The sequence below is a fragment of the Kwoniella shandongensis genome, chromosome 10 (genome assembly GCF_008629635.2).
Source record: "Kwoniella shandongensis chromosome 10, complete sequence".
Taxonomy (NCBI): domain Eukaryota; kingdom Fungi; phylum Basidiomycota; class Tremellomycetes; order Tremellales; family Cryptococcaceae; genus Kwoniella; species Kwoniella shandongensis.
The window spans coordinates 1286988-1306572 of record NC_089296.1 but is presented as its reverse complement, the minus strand read 5'-3'; the positions used below and the strand labels follow the sequence as shown (position 1 = coordinate 1306572).

The window sequence follows — 19585 nt, the reverse complement described above, 5'->3', positions numbered from 1 at the left end:
ATAATGTCAATCCTCTGCCAGAAAGGTCAAGCTAGCTTGCTTTGACCATTTGGTCTTCACTGTGTCATAGTGGAAATCCTTTACAGATCAAAACCCCCCTTTCAAGAGATATCTCCTCATTGTGTTATGCCTGGCTGTTTCCCTGTCTTATAAATCAGAAGACATGTATCAAAAGAAGCTGAAGGGGGCACTAATAAAAAGGAAATTGAAAATTCATGGTCCTTTGATGAACCGTACCACCCAACACACTCTGAACTGTGTTCTTCAATGGGCTAGACACATTAGGGTGGTCCCTATGATCAGCACACCTGTCTTTCTGCAATACAAGGTGAGGTGTTCCTGATGAGTCATTTTGTAGTGCTCTGCAACTGAAAGTGGCGATTGAGGAATCATGTGAAGTCTTTTCTGCTGATGTACTGTGACAAGCCCCTCAAAAGTAGGACAAAGGGGGGAAATGGGTATGTGAGGTGTTTCATTCCATGAAAAGGTCATTTCATGTTTGGAATAATTATTCTTTTCAACAGCTACATCAAGACCATCCCAAACCAGTGGCAACTTGTCATGGTTGCGTATTATAACTACCTCCCTTCCCATTTGGTTATTCATGACTACATTGATATCATTTTTCTGAACAACATTTGTGTCGTTATCATTCTTTTGCCACGGTCAACGTCGACAATTTTGGCTGCTTTTACTACCCCCTGACTATTACCAAGTACCACCACTATTCTATTGTCCACCTTCTATCAGCTTATCAATCCTCAGAATGTCAAACTCTGCCAGGACAGAGTCGGCAGAGGCCTTGTTGTACTCAGTCAAGCTGGGTGATTCTTATGATGAAACCTATGCCAGTGAGTTGAACTCTGGTCCTGCTTTTCTTCCTGGCTACACAGAGCTGGAAGTGAGCAAAGCTTGTACTGACTTGAGAATGATACAACCACCCATCCAGGCAGCACAGCTGATCAGCAGAGGTTTATGGAGAGTGCTCAGAGCCCTTTATGCCGCAGCAGATTACTTTCACAGTACATTTCAGACTTCAGATGGGATGGAAGCAAAGGAGATAAATACAATACAGTTGCTCAAATTTCCTTCAATCATTGGAAAATCTGCATTGGTCCAACAGATTATCACCAGACCCGAGATGGTCGTCTGTATATTGCACAGCTTCTGAAGAAAGCAGGACAAGAGGCGGTAAGGATGGTTGTTCCACAGACCAGCTTGGACCGCCTGACTGAGCCAGATGATCATTGGAAGCTTCGTCAGCTCAATCCTCACTCAACACAGGAGTGGGATCAGTTGCTAGTAGCTGCACGGAGCAAGGCGGGAACAATTGCACGCAGATCACGCTGTAGCACTCCACCGTAGGTCTCTTAGCAGGCCTAGCGTGGTACCACCGAGATTCGACGGAGAAGGGCTAACCGTCCGGTTCTCGTTCAACCGCTCTTGCATTATTACTTCGTTCGAGATTCGTTTGCGTCTAAGTCGAGGAAGGGTAGCGTGTCGTATTCGTACATGTCTCATAGTGCTGTAGAATTATGTGTGTACTATTATCTAACTACGGTACAACTAACTAAATAACTACGGAAAGGGGGAAAGGAATATGTGGATTAAATGCTAACTTCCGCCGACCCCAAGGCGTTCCTTCTGAGGAAGCCAAGTCAAAGGTCGGCGGAACTACTGTCGAGAGTGTACTAGGTTGTCAATCGAAGTTACTATATGAGTATTAGAACCTCCTCCTTTATTCCTCTCATAGAAGCTATCTTGACCCTCAACGAAGCTTCGCCGAGCCTCCGTCAACTTTCATCCGAAATACTCACGTGACTCAGCGGAGTCTCCGTCGATGACCGCTCCTATCCTCGACAGACCTTGTTGTACCACAACGCAAGTCCCAGTCCCAAAGTCTGTCAGCAGCTGCAATGAAATGCAAGCCCCAGCCACAACAGCAGTGGTGTGTACCTCAGCTGCCACAGGCACCAGTCTCACATGAGGGAACAACTACCGCACATCACTCCTGGCCAACTGATGAGGTGCACAACATGGGAAAACAGCCCAAGATGTCAGCGGGCCTGCTGCTGACCTCTGTCTCCTTAACAGACCTTGCTTCCACTTCTCCTACTACCCAAGTGCAATTGCAACAACCAAGAGATGACTCAGCCAACAATTCTGCTTTCCATATTGCAGATCAGCATACTTGGGTCAATGAAGACTCTTACATGAACAACCAGTACTCGATACCAATTGATCCCCATGAGATGTACCATGACCATACAAAGGCTCAAGGGGGAGGCAATATGGCACATGGTTCTGGTAGCGCAGCTCAAACTGAACCTTCACCTCACCAAGAGCAGCCTGTTGCTGACAATGGCATATCTGATGGCTCAAATTTACCTCAAGACTCTTGCTATGAGTGGTCACCCGGCAACATCATTCAGTTCCCATTGTCATCGTACACTGATCACACAGTCCCACCTGATCATCAGCAGTTACTCATGAATGCCCTACCTCATCACTCCCCTGATGGACTCAATCTGTAATGAATCACAGCACGTGTAATCCTACGAGACATGTTCCTGTACCTTCGTTTGTACCTGTCTCTGTCGAGACATGTCTCTGTACCTGTCTCTGATGAGCCAATTGCTTAGTAAGGTGGCAAATATTCTCGGTGGCAAACAAGGTATAAATACCCCACCCCTTCTGTAGTCAGTTGTTAGTATCCCCAGTTATGGATCTCCATTTGAGTCTCACCCATACAGTCACACAGTTGGTCACAACCCAACAACTCTTGTCGTCATCACTACCCCTGTCGTCACTGTTGCCACCGTTGGCACTTATACCTGGGTCAATCATACAACAAGCCCGAAACACTGTCCTTTTCATTGGACACCTCCCGTATCCCTCCGTACCGGCGTGACACAATCCAGACCCTACTTTCAACTCAGCCGCTTTTGATGCTGCCTTTCGTCACCAAAATATGTGTGAGGGGTCTTACAAACATGATGCAACATACCAATGCCCTTGTGCAATCTGATTTTGGGTCTGGCAACACCCATGAATGAGACTGGCAGGAAGACTCATATGGTACACCAAGTAGTTTCTGACACTGCAGTGCCTATGTGTTATAGTCTTGTCCACTTCTGCTTATTCTCCCCCTTCTTCTTCTTCTTTGTCTATAGCTATCAGTATATATGATACATCTCAAGTATGTACATGTACCAACCCATGGTGTCAGACAGGCAAAGGTCGTAGCACTCAATTGATAAGCAAGCATCTCACCGGAGGGCAAATGGGGTGTATATGAGCAGGCTCTGAACTGTGTAGTATACTACACATGGGTGGCAAGTACAGTGGAGCAAGTGTACTGGAAAGGGAATGAGGGAGGGGGCATTACTAAGACTTTGCAAGAAGCTGAGTGGTCCTGAACAGTGAACACGAGGGTAAATGAGCCCATTTTGTGAAAATATCAGTCTTGTACAATTTTGTATTGTTTGAGAAGCACCACATCCACCTGCCTATCGAGATCTGCTGAAAAGCTGAGACCGGTCTTCTCATGCAGTATACACAGCCACTTCCACTTCTAATGAAACGCTATCAACAAGACATGCCAGGTGGACAGGACCAAGTTGGATTTACAACAGTCCAATTGTATCTCACTGCTTCACCTGCCAGACTGTTCCTATCTCTTTCCTCCTCTCCATCATATTGCTCCACATTTTGAAAGCTTCTTTCTCGTTTTCAGATAAGGTCCCCTCAGTACTGAAAGCTGTGTTGTTCCCATTGTGGATGCTAGAAGTCCCAACAGTAGTACTGGTACCTGAATCTGATATGGCAGTGGGACCAGTTGTCCTCTGTGCCGCATAGCAAGTGTTTAGCATTTACTGATCATCCCAAACTTTCTGTGCAGAAGGGGACATACCTGTTTGGAGGAGGATCCAGAAGTGGAAGAAGGAGCTTTATGGGAACTCATAATGTAAGTGAAGTGAAATTTAGTGTAATCTGGGTGTGGGTGTGGGTGGGTGTTATGTGTAAGTGAGAAGACAGAAGATTGTGAAGAGGTAATGTTGACAATGAAACTTGCATTTCGAAATTGCAAAACCCTTTAAATAGTAGTAATAACAAAGGGGAGTAGATATCTGAAGGCATAGATATGATTGCACAGCAATCTGCTTGTTCCTCCTGCTAAAAAGTTCAAGCTGACTTATGAAAACCCTTTGTTCACCATTGTCTGATGGCACAATCCTTTCATGAATAGGGAGGACATGATATTCCAAATGATGCAATGTGACATAATATGATGTGATGTGGTGCCACAATGTGGAATGATCAAAAATCAGTCTGCAATGTGATTGCTGTGACGAGATTTTTCTGCTGTATAGCCTGATGGGTGATTATTTCAACATGTGCACAAATGGCTTGAAGCAACAATGTGGTCACTGATTGGTGATACAAATGTCATGCTGTCTGCTCCTCTACCAGATCTTCCAATTCATAGTGGCAGAAGTTTGCTGTGTATTTGATCAATCACTTCTAACAGATGCCTTTCGGTCATTGCCAGACTCCTAGTAATACTGTTTGTACTTGTGGACAGGAGTACATGCTTATAAAGCACCTATCCCCGGTACTTTGATGCACAGTCCCTACATCATCCTGTCCTCTGCCAAATTGTATTCAATTCTACCTCACACTATACATGCAAAGACTTCTTTTTGGGTCCTCTTACACCTTTTTAATGACAGCGCAGCCAAACAACCACAAACCGGAAGTGGGAACGATAGCATTTCTCCACCGCTCCGCGTTCTCGTTTGGTTATCTTTTCGGATTTGTCCGGTGAAAAGAATCCCGAGTCGAGATTAGGACAAGTTGATCCGTCGTTCAATTCAACATTTCAAGTTTCGATCAAGAACAACAGTAATCTCGAAAACAGTTTACATCGCCGCTACTACCTATCTACTTCACTTGCATTCGCACCCGACAGTCAACATGTCAGCAGTACCTTCACCAGCTCCTACTGGAGACTATCTTCCTACTCCACCCTCCGAACCACCAAAGTCCACAGTCTCTGCGAAGGAGGCGACGGTCTACCTCCATACGCCATTTCATCCGAAAGCTGAGCTGTATGCTGAGAGTCGGTTCAAGAAGGTTTTGAGGTTTGGAGATGCCAGTGAGGAAGAGTTGATGGGACAGGTTGATGGGATCTGTGAGTAACACTGCTGGGTTATCGGAAGAGGGTGCCGGCCCGAGTCTGTTGTGGTTGTGCGATATTTGGGACGGATGGAGACTACAACCAACTTCCCCGAGTCGCTTTGTCTCGAGGAGGGCGGTAGTCTTGGGCTGGTAGGATCGTTCGAGGGACGACAGCAATCGCTTGGCAGCTTCATTCCTCCCTCGCCTGTACCATCGATTTTGTTTTGGCTTGCGATCCTTCTCTTTCGGGTTCTCGGGATCATCTCGCGATTGTACACCGTACACCTGGAGGAGGCTAGAATACCATCGACGACCGATTGCTAGATCGGGGTATACACGAGCTGACATTCCACCTTTCCATTTACCCCAGTGTTGCGAACAGGGCACGTCACACGTTCTATGATCTTGAACGCGCCAAACCTTCGTATCATCGCTCGAAATGGAGTAGGATACGACAACGTTGATAAACCGACTGTGAAGGAGAAGGGTGTGATTGTGACCAACTGTCCAGGTGGTAACAGTCAGGTGAGTGCGGCGCATCGAGCTGAGCTTAAGGTCTCTTCCCAAATTGGATGCGTTTACTTATGCATGACTGTTACTTTGTCACTCTTCTATCCTTCTTGACGATACTGCTCATATCGATCTCGATCGATTCGTCTTCCTCCCCTGCCAGGCGGTTGCTGAGCTCGCTCTCACTCTGATGCTCTCACTTCTCCGTCGTGTTCTCGAGATCGACCATCGAATCCGATCTGGCGAACGAGTCCCTTCCATCCGAGCTCTATCCCCCGGACTATTCGGCAAAACCGTCGCTCTTGTCGGAATGGGCGATACATCCTACGAACTTGCCAAACTTCTCTTATCTTTCAACTGTACAATCTTGGCTTACTCACCTACCTCTTCCAAAGAAAGATGGACAAGCGAAGATACAAAATATCCAGTGACGATCCCCCATACGCGATTCGATAGTCTGGAGGAGATGTTGGGGAAATGTGATGTACTCAGTTTACATTGTCCGCTGACTTCTGAGACGAGGGGATTGATTGGGGAAAAGGAAATTGGTTGGATGAAATCTGATGCGATTTTGGTCAATACCGCCCGAGGTGGGATAGTTGACGAGAGAGCGTTGGAGAAGAAGCTCAAAGCTGGGGAATTGGGAGGAGCGGGTTTGGACGTATGGGATGTCGAACCGCCTTTCGGGGAGAGTTTGGGAGAATTGGGCAAGATGTTGAATGTCATTTGTTTGCCCCATCTGTAAGTGTCCCCCACGCCCTCATAACTTTTGCTGATTGTATGAACTGACGTGTCTCTGGTCTCATAGCGGAGGAAGTACGGATGGTGTGACGCTTGAAGGATGTACAACCGCGATTGATATCATGGCAGATTACTTTGATGGCAAAGATCTCAGGAACAGAGTGCTTTAGGTGTGCTGCCGGTGATTAGGTATCGGGTCGGCAGATACGTAGACGATATACAAATACTACTAGATAGGATGGAGATGTAGATATTATAGAAACCATAGGTAGACGACCACAGATTAGTAGTTCGGATGTGATGGCATTAGTTTGGCTTGCTTTTGATTTTACGACATGGCAGCTACTCGCTGCTGAATTCAATAAAATGGGTTCTGTGGCCGGGAGACGAAAAGCATTTCTCTACAGGCAGGAAGTCAGAAATGAGATCGCGTTTCCCGTCTTTACATCTCTTCATCAGGTCTGACGAATATTACGCCAAGTACCTAACGCATAGAGGCAATGCATGCTGAATTGAATGAATAGTATCGTAATCCCTCTTTCCCCCGCATCCCAACACTCTATTATCTTCCTTGCTGATGTATAACTTAGACCAAAGAAACGGTAGCTCCGAGATCCGTGAGTGTCTTTTGCAGCTTCTCGGCATCTTCTTTGGGGACGTTCTCTTTAAGAGTTTGAGGGACGGACTCGACGAATTTCTTGGCCTGGAGGAACGAGCATAGTTAGTCAGCAAAAACGCTCTGATACCAAACTGCGCATCGGATCGGCTCTTTTCTCGATCCATCGTTCCGGATTCCTCCCTCTCCTAGCAAGGTTAACTCTCCCGTCTTCGAAGAGACTAGCGCCTGCCGTTGACCCTTGCCGGGACACCAGTCCATGTGACTATGAAGTCTAGTCTCTCCCTTCCCAGACCACTCTTCCTAAGAAGGGCAGCCCCATAACCCTTCCTGCTCACGGCCTCGTACCAAGAGCCAACACACTCGAGTTTAACAGAAAATGAAGGATAGCCCCACACTCACCTCGACCAAGTTCATATTGGGCATCAAAGCCTTGACCTCCCTGATGATCTTCGCCTTGGCAGCAGCATCGAACTTCTCAAGCTTGACGGTGAAGATTGTCTTCTCCTTTGGTTTTTCTTCGGCGGGTGCAGAGTTGGCGTCGGATGATGAGGCGGATGGAGCGGGGGCGGAAGATGCTGGCATGGCAATTTCGGTGATGTTGAGTCGGGTCTAAGGGAGAAGAAGGAGCACAAGAGTCAGTTAGACTCCGAAACGTAGGTTTGCACTGCGATCGTTATTCCCCCTTCTGCATCTGCTGTTCCCTGCGCTACCACCTCTGAGCAACGATGAATCGCAGTAGAGCTCTCCTCCATCATTCAGAGACGATCGACTGAAATGAAATCCTCCCATTCTAATCCGAATTCTCAAGCTAACTTCTCCAGCTGGACCAACCCTCCGCTCATCTCGATTTTCACCGCGAGAGAACTATTACTCCACGCTGTCGCACCACCTTCTCTCCCACCACTTCCAATTATGACTCGCAGAGCTCCAACCCGCATCCTGAGATTACAAAGCACAACCCACCTTCAACGCCGTCACCAACTCTGAAACCTCCAACAAGCTCAAAGTCGAGATAGTCTCAACAATCGGTGCGATCTTGGGCGAGACAGGCGTGGCTGAAGCTTCGGGCGCAGCTTCAGCGAGGACAGGTCGGGAAGTCGATAGAGGTCTTGAGGCGAGGAAGAGACGGGATGAAGAGGATGAGGAAGCTCGTGCTGAACGGAGGAGAGTTCGGGGGATGATTGCCTAGGGGATTTGGAGAAGCAAAGGTCAATTTATTGTACGTGCGATTCGGGCAGTGGTTTCGTTTGACAGCCGAGAGCCACAGGGGTTGATGATCACACTCACGCTCATTTTGTGTGGTAGTTGATGAGGTTGGGTAGTAGATAGGAGAAGCAAAGCAGAAGATGATTCTATATGTAAATAGTATGTATGTACGATAGCACCAAGCTGAACCTAAGTTGAATCGTCGAAATCTGAGATGTGATGGCAATGGGATCGTTGAATTACGAAAAAAAGTGCCACATTCATCAAATCCCCGATTTTCCCCGATTCGACGCACGCTCAGACCTCCACTCGATCAGTCCATTCAAACAATAACAATACCACAACAGCGACAACGACGAGGACGATAGCGAAGACAACGACGACAAGAAAAGGAAGACAGCGACGACAAGGAAGAGACGATAACCATAACGACAACAACTACGATAGCACATTCAATCAGGACATTGTCATAAGCGACAGAGCACGAAAGCGAGATGTCAACGGAAACTTCCCTCCCACAATCCACCTCCACAACCACACTATCCCCTGCCCCCTCCGTCCCACCACCAGAGATCGACGCGACCCTCTCTCGTCTATCTGGATATCGCAATGTTAGAGGTGTGATGATCCTCACTCGACCACCACCATCACCATTACCCACATCATCATCATCATCGTCATCAAATACAACAGCACCTCCTACAACTGCTTCGACTGGTGGAGGAGTGAATGGTGGGATCGTGCAAAGTACCGGGACCGTATTCGAAGGAGAATCAGGAAGGAAATATGCGAAAGCTGTAGAATCGGTGGTATTGAGTGTGACAAAAGCAGTAGGGGATTGTGATGAAGGTGTGAGTGGTGGTATGATCTCTCTCCCTCTCCCCAAGAAATCCGGACAACGGGTTTCTCATTTGTTGAGACGGAATGGAATTACAACATTCCCAACCGCAGCGGAAATATTACGAAGGGTCCTTTTGGATCAGACGAGACAGTTTGCTGATTTGAGTATAATTTTTCATAGGACGAGCTGAAATTGATGAGAATACGAACGAAACGACACGAGCTGATCATAACACCAGGTAAGTGATCGACGCCCGCCCACTCTCGCAACACATCCATCCTTCACCGTATTCCACTATCCAAGTCGTACAACTGATATATGACTTTGGTCACAGATGAGAAATATCTCCTCGTCGTGCTGCAAGATCCGGGACAATGACCATGAAGTATGCCGCTGGGAGGGTGTGGACGACAGCACGACAAGTCAATAGAAGTCATGTATCATTGTATGATCTGGCAGAACTACCATTTCCAGCGGCTTGCGCTGCGGTTCTCACCACGCACTAGCAAGGGAGCCGGGATATTCACTATTGATGCTGTTCTTGCTTTTCGCTCTCTGCTAAAATAGTGAGAATAGAACCTGGTCCTGCGATAGTTCTGCCACTCTCGAAAGTAAAGCACACGTCTTCTCTTGCATCGCATATCTATTGAATATACAAAAAGCATCCCATATGCACTTATACTACTATCAACAAGCACACCCGGCTCCCTCCCCCTCTCCCAAAACCCCTCGGTCGCTGCGCTTCGCTCAATGAGCTTCTTCAAATCCCGGCGTCCCTGCTCTACTCATACTTCTTTGTGCTAATCCAATCTCACTCAAGTTCACTCTACTCGAGTTCCTTGAGATGATTCCACCATTTTGGGATTGGGCAAAAGTTGATGCGGTCGGCGTCAACACACCTCCTCCACCAGCTAATGTCCTAGGATCACCTAGACCCAGCCCTTCGTAGGCATTCCCAGCACCACCTCCGGTGGAAGTAGACCCGGCACCGCTGAACAGTCCTATAGGAGGATCGTTCCATCCTCCTCCATTTCCAGATGTGGTGTCTGCTTTCGTCTTGAACGTCGAGAACGTGTTTGAGTTCTGTCTCGATTTGCCCGGTCTAGAATTCTTCAATCTAGGTGGTGAAGAATTGATCGTTGCAGATGGTGATGGTGACGAAGCTGTTGTTAACCCAATTATCGAAGTTGAAGATCCAGAAGACGATATCCCCTCCGACATTGAAAGGGGTGTTGCTGAACCAGGTCGAGAATTCGTTCCGTTCGTACCGGGGACAGATAATCCTCCTGCACTAGTACCACCACCGCCACCACTACTGGAAGCAGCGTACGCGGGGACGAAGAATGATCCAGGTTGATTACGCGGTGAGGGCGGTTGACTGGGCGAGAACGCACTGCCGCCCAACATCGTCATCGAGTTATGTCGAGGGAGGCCATTCACACCGGTCGGTCGTCGACCGTTCCATCCGCCCATCGTAAAAGGTAAAGTGCGATTTATCATCTTGCCCAATCTCAAAGACCAAAGTCGTAGTCTTCCTACCGACGCGAAACGGGATTTACTACCCAGAGTCGAGGATGAGTCGGAGATATATCCATCTTCGAGCGAATACGAATCGGCTGTCGTATTCGTCAACACTGATAGAGGCCAAGGGAGACGTCGCCATGTCGATTTTGCTGTCATAGTAGAAGTAGGTGATGAGATACTCGGTTTTCTACTTCTTCTTCCTCCACTACCATTCACTCCAGGCGACGATGCGAAGAACCTTCTTCGACGACAAGAGAAGACACAAGCGAGGAGGACGAAAGCGATCACTCCGTATCCCCATACCGCCTCAATGCCAAAATCGTTCAATCGACTCTCCATGCCACCTAATCTCAATGGACCGAGTTTCGACATCCAAGCGTCCTCCACGATGGCAGATCTTGGCTGAACAGCTTTACTAGCTTCGATGACCATCTTGCCCAATGTCCATGAGATCGCAGTCTCTTCAATCTCGTCCATGCTTTGGAAATGGTGATGCTTTTTCGTTGTCGTTCCCTCCAATAAACCCTTTTCTCTAGCTCGTCGTTCCGCTTCGGCATTGGTGTCGCCGACTTCACCACCAGTGAGCGTATCGTTTCCTCCCACGTCGACGAGTCGAGGAATGCCGATCCCTTCGTGAAGGACATTAGATATCCAAGCACCTTTGAAGCATTGTAGTTGGAGTCGGCCCAAGTCGACCTGGAACAGTGTGAAGCACACAGATCAGCATTTCGAAGTGTCGATAAGAACTAAACAGAATAGCTGGAGCAGGCTACACCCGCACTCACCTCTGCACCTTTCCAGCTCTTTTCCTTCTCCACCTGATCCTCTATATCCTTCCATTCTCTCGCACAAAACTCATTCATCCCTTTTTCCCATTCTCCCCAATCCCATACCCCACCTAGTCCTAGAACCTGTTGGGTGGTATACCAATACTCGCTAATTCCAATAAACCCTCTCTGATCTTCTCTCTCAAAATCGATATGAGGAGTCGGTTGTCCCGCAAAGAGACAATGGTCCGCAGGACAAGGGGCGGTATGTTCTAACAACGGTGTGAGTTCTGTCAGACATTGAGAGAATGATCCTGATCCTATAAACCCAGGATGTTTCGATGAGTCCGGGGAAGGTATAGCCAGGTTGATAGGTAGACAAGGATCGACAATAGGTTTATCTAGACCCGTACCGGTTATTTCGTATTCCTGACGCCATTTCGTAGTCAATGATTCGATATATCGTTCTCGAGCTCGATTCGTACCGAACCCAAGCCAAGAAGTGACGAAAACAGGCCATGTCACGTCTTCTCCAGATAACAATCGTAATGATACTGTGCGTAGTTCGTCTGGTGGGAAATTGGATTTGGCAAGTTCGCCTGCCGAAGGTGAAAATGCAAGTTGGGTAGATGCGCCGCCCATGTCGAGGAATCCGAAAGTTGGCGAATGATGGTTCACATCTACCGGTGTGACGGAATCCGAGGATGAATCTGCCGGTGCGTCGGCCAGCGGAGCGAGAGGTAGGAGGTTGGAAGAACTGCTGCTCGCAGCGGAAGAGGAGGAAGTTGCTTGACCTGGATCAGGAGCATGACCGAATCCATCCATGAGATAATTGACAGCGACCCATCCCCACATCCCTTCTTCTTCTCCAGAGATCACCCGTATATTCTCTCCACAAGGTCCAGCAGACGAAGGACCTTCGACGCGGAATGGATAGTCGGTACAAATCAGGTCACAAGTCGATTTGAGAATAGCATCGCGTGTCGAGTCGGGTAGTAATCGCATACCAGCTGTGGCGAGGACGTATATGGGGGTGGTGGAATGTTGTGAGGGTGGGATGTGTTGTAAGGCATGGGATAGCAGAGGGGCGAGATATGTCGGTATATCATTTGGGTCGACCGTGGAGATACCTGAGCGATGCGAAGCGCAGAGCACGTTGAGCGTAAGCTCGCAAGCTCTCATACACCAACTTTCCACCTTCGACCTGAACACTCAAATCACGAGCAAGGAGACGGGTCCTCCAGTTCACTGCAGCAACCTTACTCACCCGGTTCAACCCTTTTAACCCAATTATCACCTTCAACCCCCTTCCCAACTCTCACCAACCTTCTCAACGCTTTCCTCTCCATCAACCCTACATCCTCCTTCTCTTTACCCTTTCCTTTACCTCTCCACCACCATCTACCTCCCCGTCCTTCATTCAGCCCAACTGGACCGTTCTGGACGACTTTAACATCTTTTAGGATTTCGGCACGTTCGAGATCTGGATCTCGCCAAGAATATATTTGGAGTCGAGACCCAGATGATCCAGCGTCAATTACGAGTGCATAATGTGTTGAGGAGGGGGTGATAGAAGGGGCCATGTGGGGGTGTTGGGGTTAAGATTGGGGTCGGGGTCAGGAAGACGATGTCGTTGAAGGAGAAAAAGGCGTGAGGTGTGGTCCAATGTCGACGTGCGGTGTTGAGTGTTGTATATTTTCAGGTTGATAGGATGGTCGAAGTGACTGCAAGCAAAAGGTGAAACAACTAACAGCGATTAAGAGAGGTCGTGTTGTTGAAAGATGTCTCGTTATTAGGGGTTGTCTAAACGAAAACAACCTCCCTTTGCTCGGACAACGTGGCGGCCACCCAAAAAACATGAAAAGTAAGGCACCTCCTCCCCTTTCACCTCACCGCGTGAGAGCTTACGCACTACTACTACTACTTTGCACTTTGCGCAGTCCATATGCATACCGTTGTACTCCGACGTGGGGTACGGGGGGGAGAGTGATTTGCTAGTGCTTTGGCAGATCTGCTTGGGAACACCTCTTGGCAGCATTCATTTCCATTGTACGAGTACCGTCTAGTATCGGACCGAGAACAGCGGGATCCGCTGCGCTCGGGAAGGATACTATACGAGTACACCGTATTCCATTCATATTCACATTAAAAGGATTATATACAGGAGTGAGTTTATCGCCAATTGCCTTTTCATCCATTGTCCTTGTCCAAATCGCCGTTTCTCGGTAAAGATAGTACAAGATAGAAACAAGCTAGAATGACCCATGAAGGTAGGGGTTCTCACAGTCACCCGTCGTAGGGTTCTGCTCCGACCAACAGTCGCCCGTGCCTCTTCTTCGTCAAAAGCCGCTTGACCTAATGTCGAGTCAGCTAACCTGTCACTCGTGATACACTTCGAACTCACCTCGGCCCAGACCAGTTCTCTCAACTTTGTCAGATCCTGCTCACGCTCTGGTCGGTACCCCCTGCAGTCCAAACTCTATGAGCTTACTTTTCGAACTTTGCAAAGGCCTGCCAAGGAAAGAAACTTACAGCAACAAGTTCCGACCGATGTTCGCTGCGAAAAGAGAGTTCTCATGTCTCCACTCTGGCTGACGATGTTCGTTGACCACGCGTTGTCCACCACGTCGTTCGAGATCTTCCATTTCCGGGACTTGTAACTGTGGCCATGCTTGACGGATCGCTTCCCACCACCAGAATGAGCCTGTGAGCGTCATCAGTCACCACTTGGTGGCTGTAAGTGACGAGTGCGGACTCACGACCATCAGTTTGGATCTCCGCCAAGTGGGATACACGGTACGTGGTAAGATGTTTCGTGACCAGATCATATCGATGAGCGGCCCATTGGTCCGCCTCGTTCCCTAGTGGTGCGAGTGAGACGATCACCCGAGGTGGTTCTTTGGATCCTAGAGCTGTATAGGTCGTCAGAATATGATGTCGAAATGGTTTATGCAACCACACTCACAGTCCCACAGTCCCAGCAGAATCTCCTTCGCTTCATGGTATCGCCTCTGCATGTCCACATCGTCAGTCAGGGATGATCGTTATGCGATGCGGAGTGGCTTACGCTGTGAACCGCTACATTAATCGCGACAGCCAAGTTGGGCGGGACGAAAAGCTTATCACAAGGAACAGGTGGTGTCTCGTTCAGATTTCTCTTCACCCATCTACACATACTACGTCAGCTGTGAGTTGATCATGTTGAACGGAACCACGCACCGCTTATACGTCATTATCAAGAAGATGGACAAGGGGAAGTCTTCCACCTGTCTCCCCAAACTGATGTCCTCCAACGCCCTCACAAAGCTCTTCTCTTCCGCTATCATAGCCCAAGAATACAAGGTCTGCGTCAACCTATCCCACGGTTGCCATCCCTCTGTGACATTGTTGCTGAAAAGTGGATCGACGACGTGAATCACGTCTCTTGGTGGGGAAACGGCTTGTTTCGAGGAGGTCAAGACTTGATCGTGCATCCGCATGTGGATATCACTAGCTGGATCTTGTTGTGGTTGTTGGTTCTGCGCTGCCGCATGAGCAGTGTACCTGCTTTGGGCGATTGGTACCGCTCTCGGAGGCTGATCGAATGGTTGAGGGGGATATCTGTCTGGCTGGAAGGACTGAACTGATTCTCTTTCCCGCGCCCAGTTCGTTGTTGGCTGAGTACGAGGAGTGCGAATAGTGTTGCCGTTAAAAGGTGTCGATTTCGGAGGCGAAGTCGGTCGATGAGACTTGACACTCTCGGAAGGCGGTGGCGGAAGATCGCGCTCTCGAGGATCGGGCACTGCAGTCTCCGGCAGAGTCTGCTCGGTGATGATTACCGTATCGACCTGGTCTGGCAGTCTTTGAGAAGCAGCTTGTGACATCACTCTAGATATAATACGGGGACTCGGTGCGCGGGTGCTTCCTCGGTTGCCATCGACATTAGATTCCGTCGGAGCAAGTATGTTGATCGTAGGCGCAATCGTCGGTGCTCGGGGCGGCTGGACATTCTCTCCAGGTTGAGGAAGCTCAACCTCGGATCCCCAAGACAGCACATCCCCACCACCACCACCAGTCGTTCTTGCTTTACTATGAGGTCGGTTTGTCCCGGCAGCAGTCCTGTCAGAGGAAGTCATCGTAGGCTGTTGTGTGCCATGCTGCTGTCGGTCCGTTCGGGCAAGCTCGCTGGTATGACCGTAACGAGATTTCGCAGCTTGCCCAAGTCCTCTCGTGTCGGTGTACTGAGTAACATTGGCTGGGACGTCATTGGAAGGATACCCGGTAAGATGGGAACGATGGTCCTGGCCAGGCATCGGCGGAATCGAGGCTTGTTGAGGGAAGATAATCGACCGAGTCAGACCGTCGGGCATCTTGATGCCATTTGTGAAGCCTGAGCTAGGCAGCTCGTGAAAGATGAGCTCGTCGATGAGGTTGCTCGGGACATCTTGAGACATTTGGGTATGTTGCGTCGTTGGTCTCAGGGAAGCACCAGCTGCCTCTCTCTCGAGCTGCTCTTGCTCGATAGCAGCAAAGCGTGCGTCAAACTGGGCAAGTCGTGACATGATCTAGGATAAACTTCAGCGATGTTGTTTATCAGATGGACCTGACCGCTTACATCTTCAGCCCAAGTGGGAGCGTTTCTAGGTTGCGAAGCAGCCACAGTCTATAGAAGTGGGTCAGCGAATAGTGAGTAATTGACCGAAGTGTCCCTCACCTCCGCTTTTTCGCTCCTGGGCTTGGCTGTAGAACCGCTGGCTCTTCGTCTATCTTTAGACTTGCTGCGCTTGCCTTTCTTAGGCGTTGATTCTCTCGACCGAGTCTCTTGCACCGCTGCAGGTGGCAGTGTAGCCTCTTCAGCCTAAGCACAACAATTAGTGAGATGCTGCAAATTTGAGTATCACATCAACATACCTGACCTCTTGCCCTCAAGTCCCTCAACTCGATCACTCTAGCCCTTGCAGCTCTTTGCAAAGCCTTCTTAGCTTCTTCCCCAATCAAATTCAATCTAGCCGCATCCAACAACTGACACAGCGTTTCGTCGTGGAACTTGCTTTCCGCCACCAATCTCTTGACGTTACTGATCGTAGTGGGTGCCGCTGACTCCATCGGAGACGAGATCATCGATCTGACCGACTCTTGCTCGTACTGCTCAGCCTCTCCGTTGGCGTCACTACGAGGTATGATAGTGGGTGTATTCTTCGTGCGTACTGAGTAGATTGTGTGTTGCTCCGGCTCATCAAAGGTCCTTGGTTGAGATACTACTGAATGAGCTCTCGGAGCAGTCCTTGATGACCGAGCTAGGGGAGGAACTTCGGACCGGACAGTTGGAGCATGATTTCGCGCTGCAGAGGCGGCAGTCTTGGGAGATTTCGACCTAACTCCAGACGGTGCTTTACTGGCGACTTTGGTAGGTGCTTGCGATGGCTCTTTGTACCGACCTGGGTCAAGACGGTCTTTGTATGTCAAAGTAGGTAGCTCGTTGGGATAAGGATCGAATGCACCCTATAATTCGAGACCAAAGTGATCAGCCACGGATCGCACAATGACATCTTCGGAGAGATGGTGATCCGGAGGCGAAAAAAGCCACTCACCATGTCCGGTCGAGGGGCAGAAGGAGTCGGGTTGACGGACTGAGATTCCCCACGAGACGGTTGCAAATTGATGTTACCGGTACGATTCGTTCGAGCAGGCTTTGCTGGACTAGGTGTCCTCGCTTCAGTTCGATATCCAGTATCTTCCTCCTGATAAAGTATTATAGGTCAGTGTGTATATGATCATTCAGTGCGACTTTCACCTACATCTTCAACAGTCTCAACGAAGGCGCTTCGATCTTCCGGACCTCGTCTATCGACAGTAGGGGTGTCCATCATATCAAGCAGATCTGGAAGCCCCAATCCTAGTCTTGCGCCACCACTATCACGCATGACCATCAGAGGTCGAGGCACAGTCATGCCCATGGGAACACCGAAGGGAATTCGGAAGAAGGTCGGATCGGGCCCAAATCCGTCCATAGGCGGCTGCATAGACGGACGAGCTGATAACGGGAACCCGTCTTGATGAAGCAGGTGACCAAAAGATGGTCCGCTCGTCGTAGTGTCGAACGTTTGACGAGGTCCTTTAGCTGCTTCGCCTTCAGTTGGTTCCATTCCCATTCCAGCCAACATCTCTTGTTCCATCATGATATCAGAATTGCGTTGGGCAGCTTCAAGTTGAGCCAGAGCGGCGGCTCGGGCATCTTCCATAGCTTGAAACTGTCGGCCTTGTGCTTCAGCATGGGAGAAGGGAAAATCGTGATGTGCACGATGGAGGTGGGGGCGGCCATCTTCGGCTTGCTCGTCGGAGTCCGGCTTAGGATGCGCTGGTCCGTTGTTAGGCATAGGGATTGGATCTGGAGGGAGAGGATCACTAGGCGGAGGTTTGCGCGTAGTATAGACTGACTTGTTTGGTGATCTAGCTGCGCCACTCTGTTTGCAGATGATGTCAACTAATTGGTCTAATACTTGGGTGGGTATAGGATCACTCACGTTCGGTAAGTTGTTCGGGGTTACCGGCACCTGTACCGACGACATCTTGCCCTCGAGACCAAATGTTCCCATACCAGGACTAGTGACGCTATCTTTCCCAGGGATGTCCTCGCCGTTTCTCCTTCCGCCAGGCATAGCAGTGGCAGGACGCGCAAATTCGTTCATCCCAGCACCTCGACTGAGGACCTCACTGTCTGCTCGACGATGGCCAGCTCGATCAACAAGGTCGTTGTCCATGTGATATCGACCTGCACCGAGAGCAGCGAAAGGCAGTGTGGGACCGGGGGAGTATGCGAACGGATGACGAGACTGAGGAGGTGGGATACGCGGTTCTGCCATCGATTGCGGGCCTAGTTGTAAAGGTTGAACTGATGAGCTGTGCAAGGGGGAGGGAGATAAACAGTGATACGAACGAGATGGATATGGTCCAAACATCCCTTCTGGGATTGAAGCTTCTTCAGCTTGGACTCCCTGTACCCAGGGTAAGACTATGTGTGTATGATCAGCATCATTCAACGACGCACGCCCTTTACGCCCATCAGAAGCAGCACTCGCCTTTAGCGCGTGTGCTAAGATACACAGAAAACGTACAAATCAATCAGCACAAATACGAGCCTCTTTTACGCTCAGAGTGTCGTACAAATACTTACGACGGTGTCTTGCCTGGTGGTCGGCCTGAGCTTGGAGAATCCTTTTCTTTGGGAGGCGAGGATTTGCGAGAAGCTATACCCGCGCCTTGTAGTTTGTGCAGCGGGGTTTGCTCAACCTTGTTCTTGAGAGCTAGATGTGATAAAGGTGATGAGGGAGGATCATAAGTGAGGATAGTGAAGGGATCAGAGATGATCAGTGACATGTTTTCGGGCTGTGCAAGGTCAATTGAGATATGAGAGGATTCTCTTGGGGAAAGACAAAGGAGTGGTGGGGTCTGTATACCTTCAAGCGAGATGAAGGATGCAATATGTGTGGGGAGAATGGCCCCTACGCAGACATCCCTCCCGCATCCGGCGAACAACAAGACCTTGGCAGTGAGAGCAAAGGAGGTTGAAGGACAAACAATAGGCGTCTTGTTGTCACTGAAACGTAACGTTGAAAGGGGTCACAAACTCCCGCAGATGATACAAACTATAACGCAGTAGGAGCGGAAGGACAAGTGGCCAAAGGAAGAGGGTGGACAAGGAAGGATATGAAGCACGAAGCATGGATGAAATCCAAGGGCATGGCGATGAAGATATTGATGATATCAGCTCAGAGCCCGACTCACCATAATCAACCACTTCTACCCTTTCGTCAACTTTATGAGCTGCTTCTCCCCTCTTGGCAGTATAAGTCTGTTGAGTTCGAAGGACTTTGGTGGCCATTGTGTGCAAGTGCGTAAGACTATAGAATCAGTCATTCAAGAAAGAAGTAATGTTGTGGATGAGAAAGTGGTTTGGAAAGTAAGGTAGAATGTCAATCAACGTTATGTTGTTATACAAACGATCCAAGCGTTGCGGATGTGTATATGTGTGTGTTGACAGGGAATGGGGGAATGGGGGCGTCGTAACTATGAAGTTTGATAGACTTTATGCTTCTTTTCGATTAATCAGCTCTTAAGAGGACCTCGTGCATGCATACACTTTCCTGTGTTCGTATATAGTGAGTAGACATGTATACATGTCACGATCAGTATATGGTGTCCTTCATCCTTGTTGCA

General features: G+C 49.1%; 6 protein-coding genes across 6 annotated transcripts; 2 read left to right on the top strand and 4 right to left on the bottom strand.

Moving 5' to 3' along the window:
• Positions 1 to 4977: 4977 nt before the first annotated feature.
• On the top strand, positions 4978 to 6602 carry CI109_105867 (uncharacterized protein; the record flags this gene model as incomplete). Its single annotated transcript, XM_032006827.1, has 4 exons — positions 4978 to 5194; positions 5552 to 5706; positions 5855 to 6432; positions 6500 to 6602. The coding sequence occupies 4 exons, from the start codon at positions 4978 to 4980 to the stop codon at positions 6600 to 6602; spliced, it is 1053 nt and encodes a 350-aa protein (XP_031858879.1).
• A 416-nt stretch (positions 6603 to 7018) lies between these two features.
• Positions 7019 to 8344, bottom strand: CI109_105866 (mitochondrial 54S ribosomal protein bL12m; the record flags this gene model as incomplete). The annotated part of the gene is made up of 4 exons (XM_032006828.1): positions 7019 to 7135; positions 7451 to 7660; positions 8015 to 8236; positions 8339 to 8344. 4 exons carry the CDS (start codon positions 8342 to 8344, stop codon positions 7019 to 7021), a joined length of 555 nt encoding a protein of 184 aa, XP_031858880.1.
• A 407-nt stretch (positions 8345 to 8751) lies between these two features.
• On the top strand, positions 8752 to 9476 carry CI109_105865 (uncharacterized protein; the record flags this gene model as incomplete). Its single annotated transcript, XM_032006829.1, has 3 exons — positions 8752 to 9108; positions 9279 to 9336; positions 9433 to 9476. The coding sequence occupies 3 exons, from the start codon at positions 8752 to 8754 to the stop codon at positions 9474 to 9476; spliced, it is 459 nt and encodes a 152-aa protein (XP_031858881.1).
• A 369-nt stretch (positions 9477 to 9845) lies between these two features.
• CI109_105864 (uncharacterized protein) lies at positions 9846 to 12972 on the bottom strand (the record flags this gene model as incomplete). The annotated part of the gene is made up of 4 exons (XM_065967735.1): positions 9846 to 11318; positions 11408 to 12099; positions 12184 to 12519; positions 12657 to 12972. The coding sequence occupies 4 exons, from the start codon at positions 12970 to 12972 to the stop codon at positions 9846 to 9848; spliced, it is 2817 nt and encodes a 938-aa protein (XP_065823807.1).
• A 703-nt stretch (positions 12973 to 13675) lies between these two features.
• CI109_105863 (uncharacterized protein) lies at positions 13676 to 18327 on the bottom strand (the record flags this gene model as incomplete). Its single annotated transcript, XM_032006831.2, has 14 exons — positions 13676 to 13744; positions 13794 to 13854; positions 13922 to 14093; positions 14149 to 14301; positions 14355 to 14400; positions 14457 to 14556; positions 14609 to 15933; positions 15984 to 16031; positions 16083 to 16226; positions 16280 to 16870; positions 16960 to 17109; positions 17167 to 17832; positions 17893 to 18242; positions 18306 to 18327. The coding sequence occupies 14 exons, from the start codon at positions 18325 to 18327 to the stop codon at positions 13676 to 13678; spliced, it is 3897 nt and encodes a 1298-aa protein (XP_031858883.2).
• Positions 18328 to 18430: 103 nt separating this feature from the next.
• Positions 18431 to 18745, bottom strand: CI109_105862 (uncharacterized protein; the record flags this gene model as incomplete). The annotated part of the gene is made up of 2 exons (XM_032006832.1): positions 18431 to 18461; positions 18543 to 18745. The coding sequence occupies 2 exons, from the start codon at positions 18743 to 18745 to the stop codon at positions 18431 to 18433; spliced, it is 234 nt and encodes a 77-aa protein (XP_031858884.1).
• Positions 18746 to 19585: the final 840 nt, after the last annotated feature.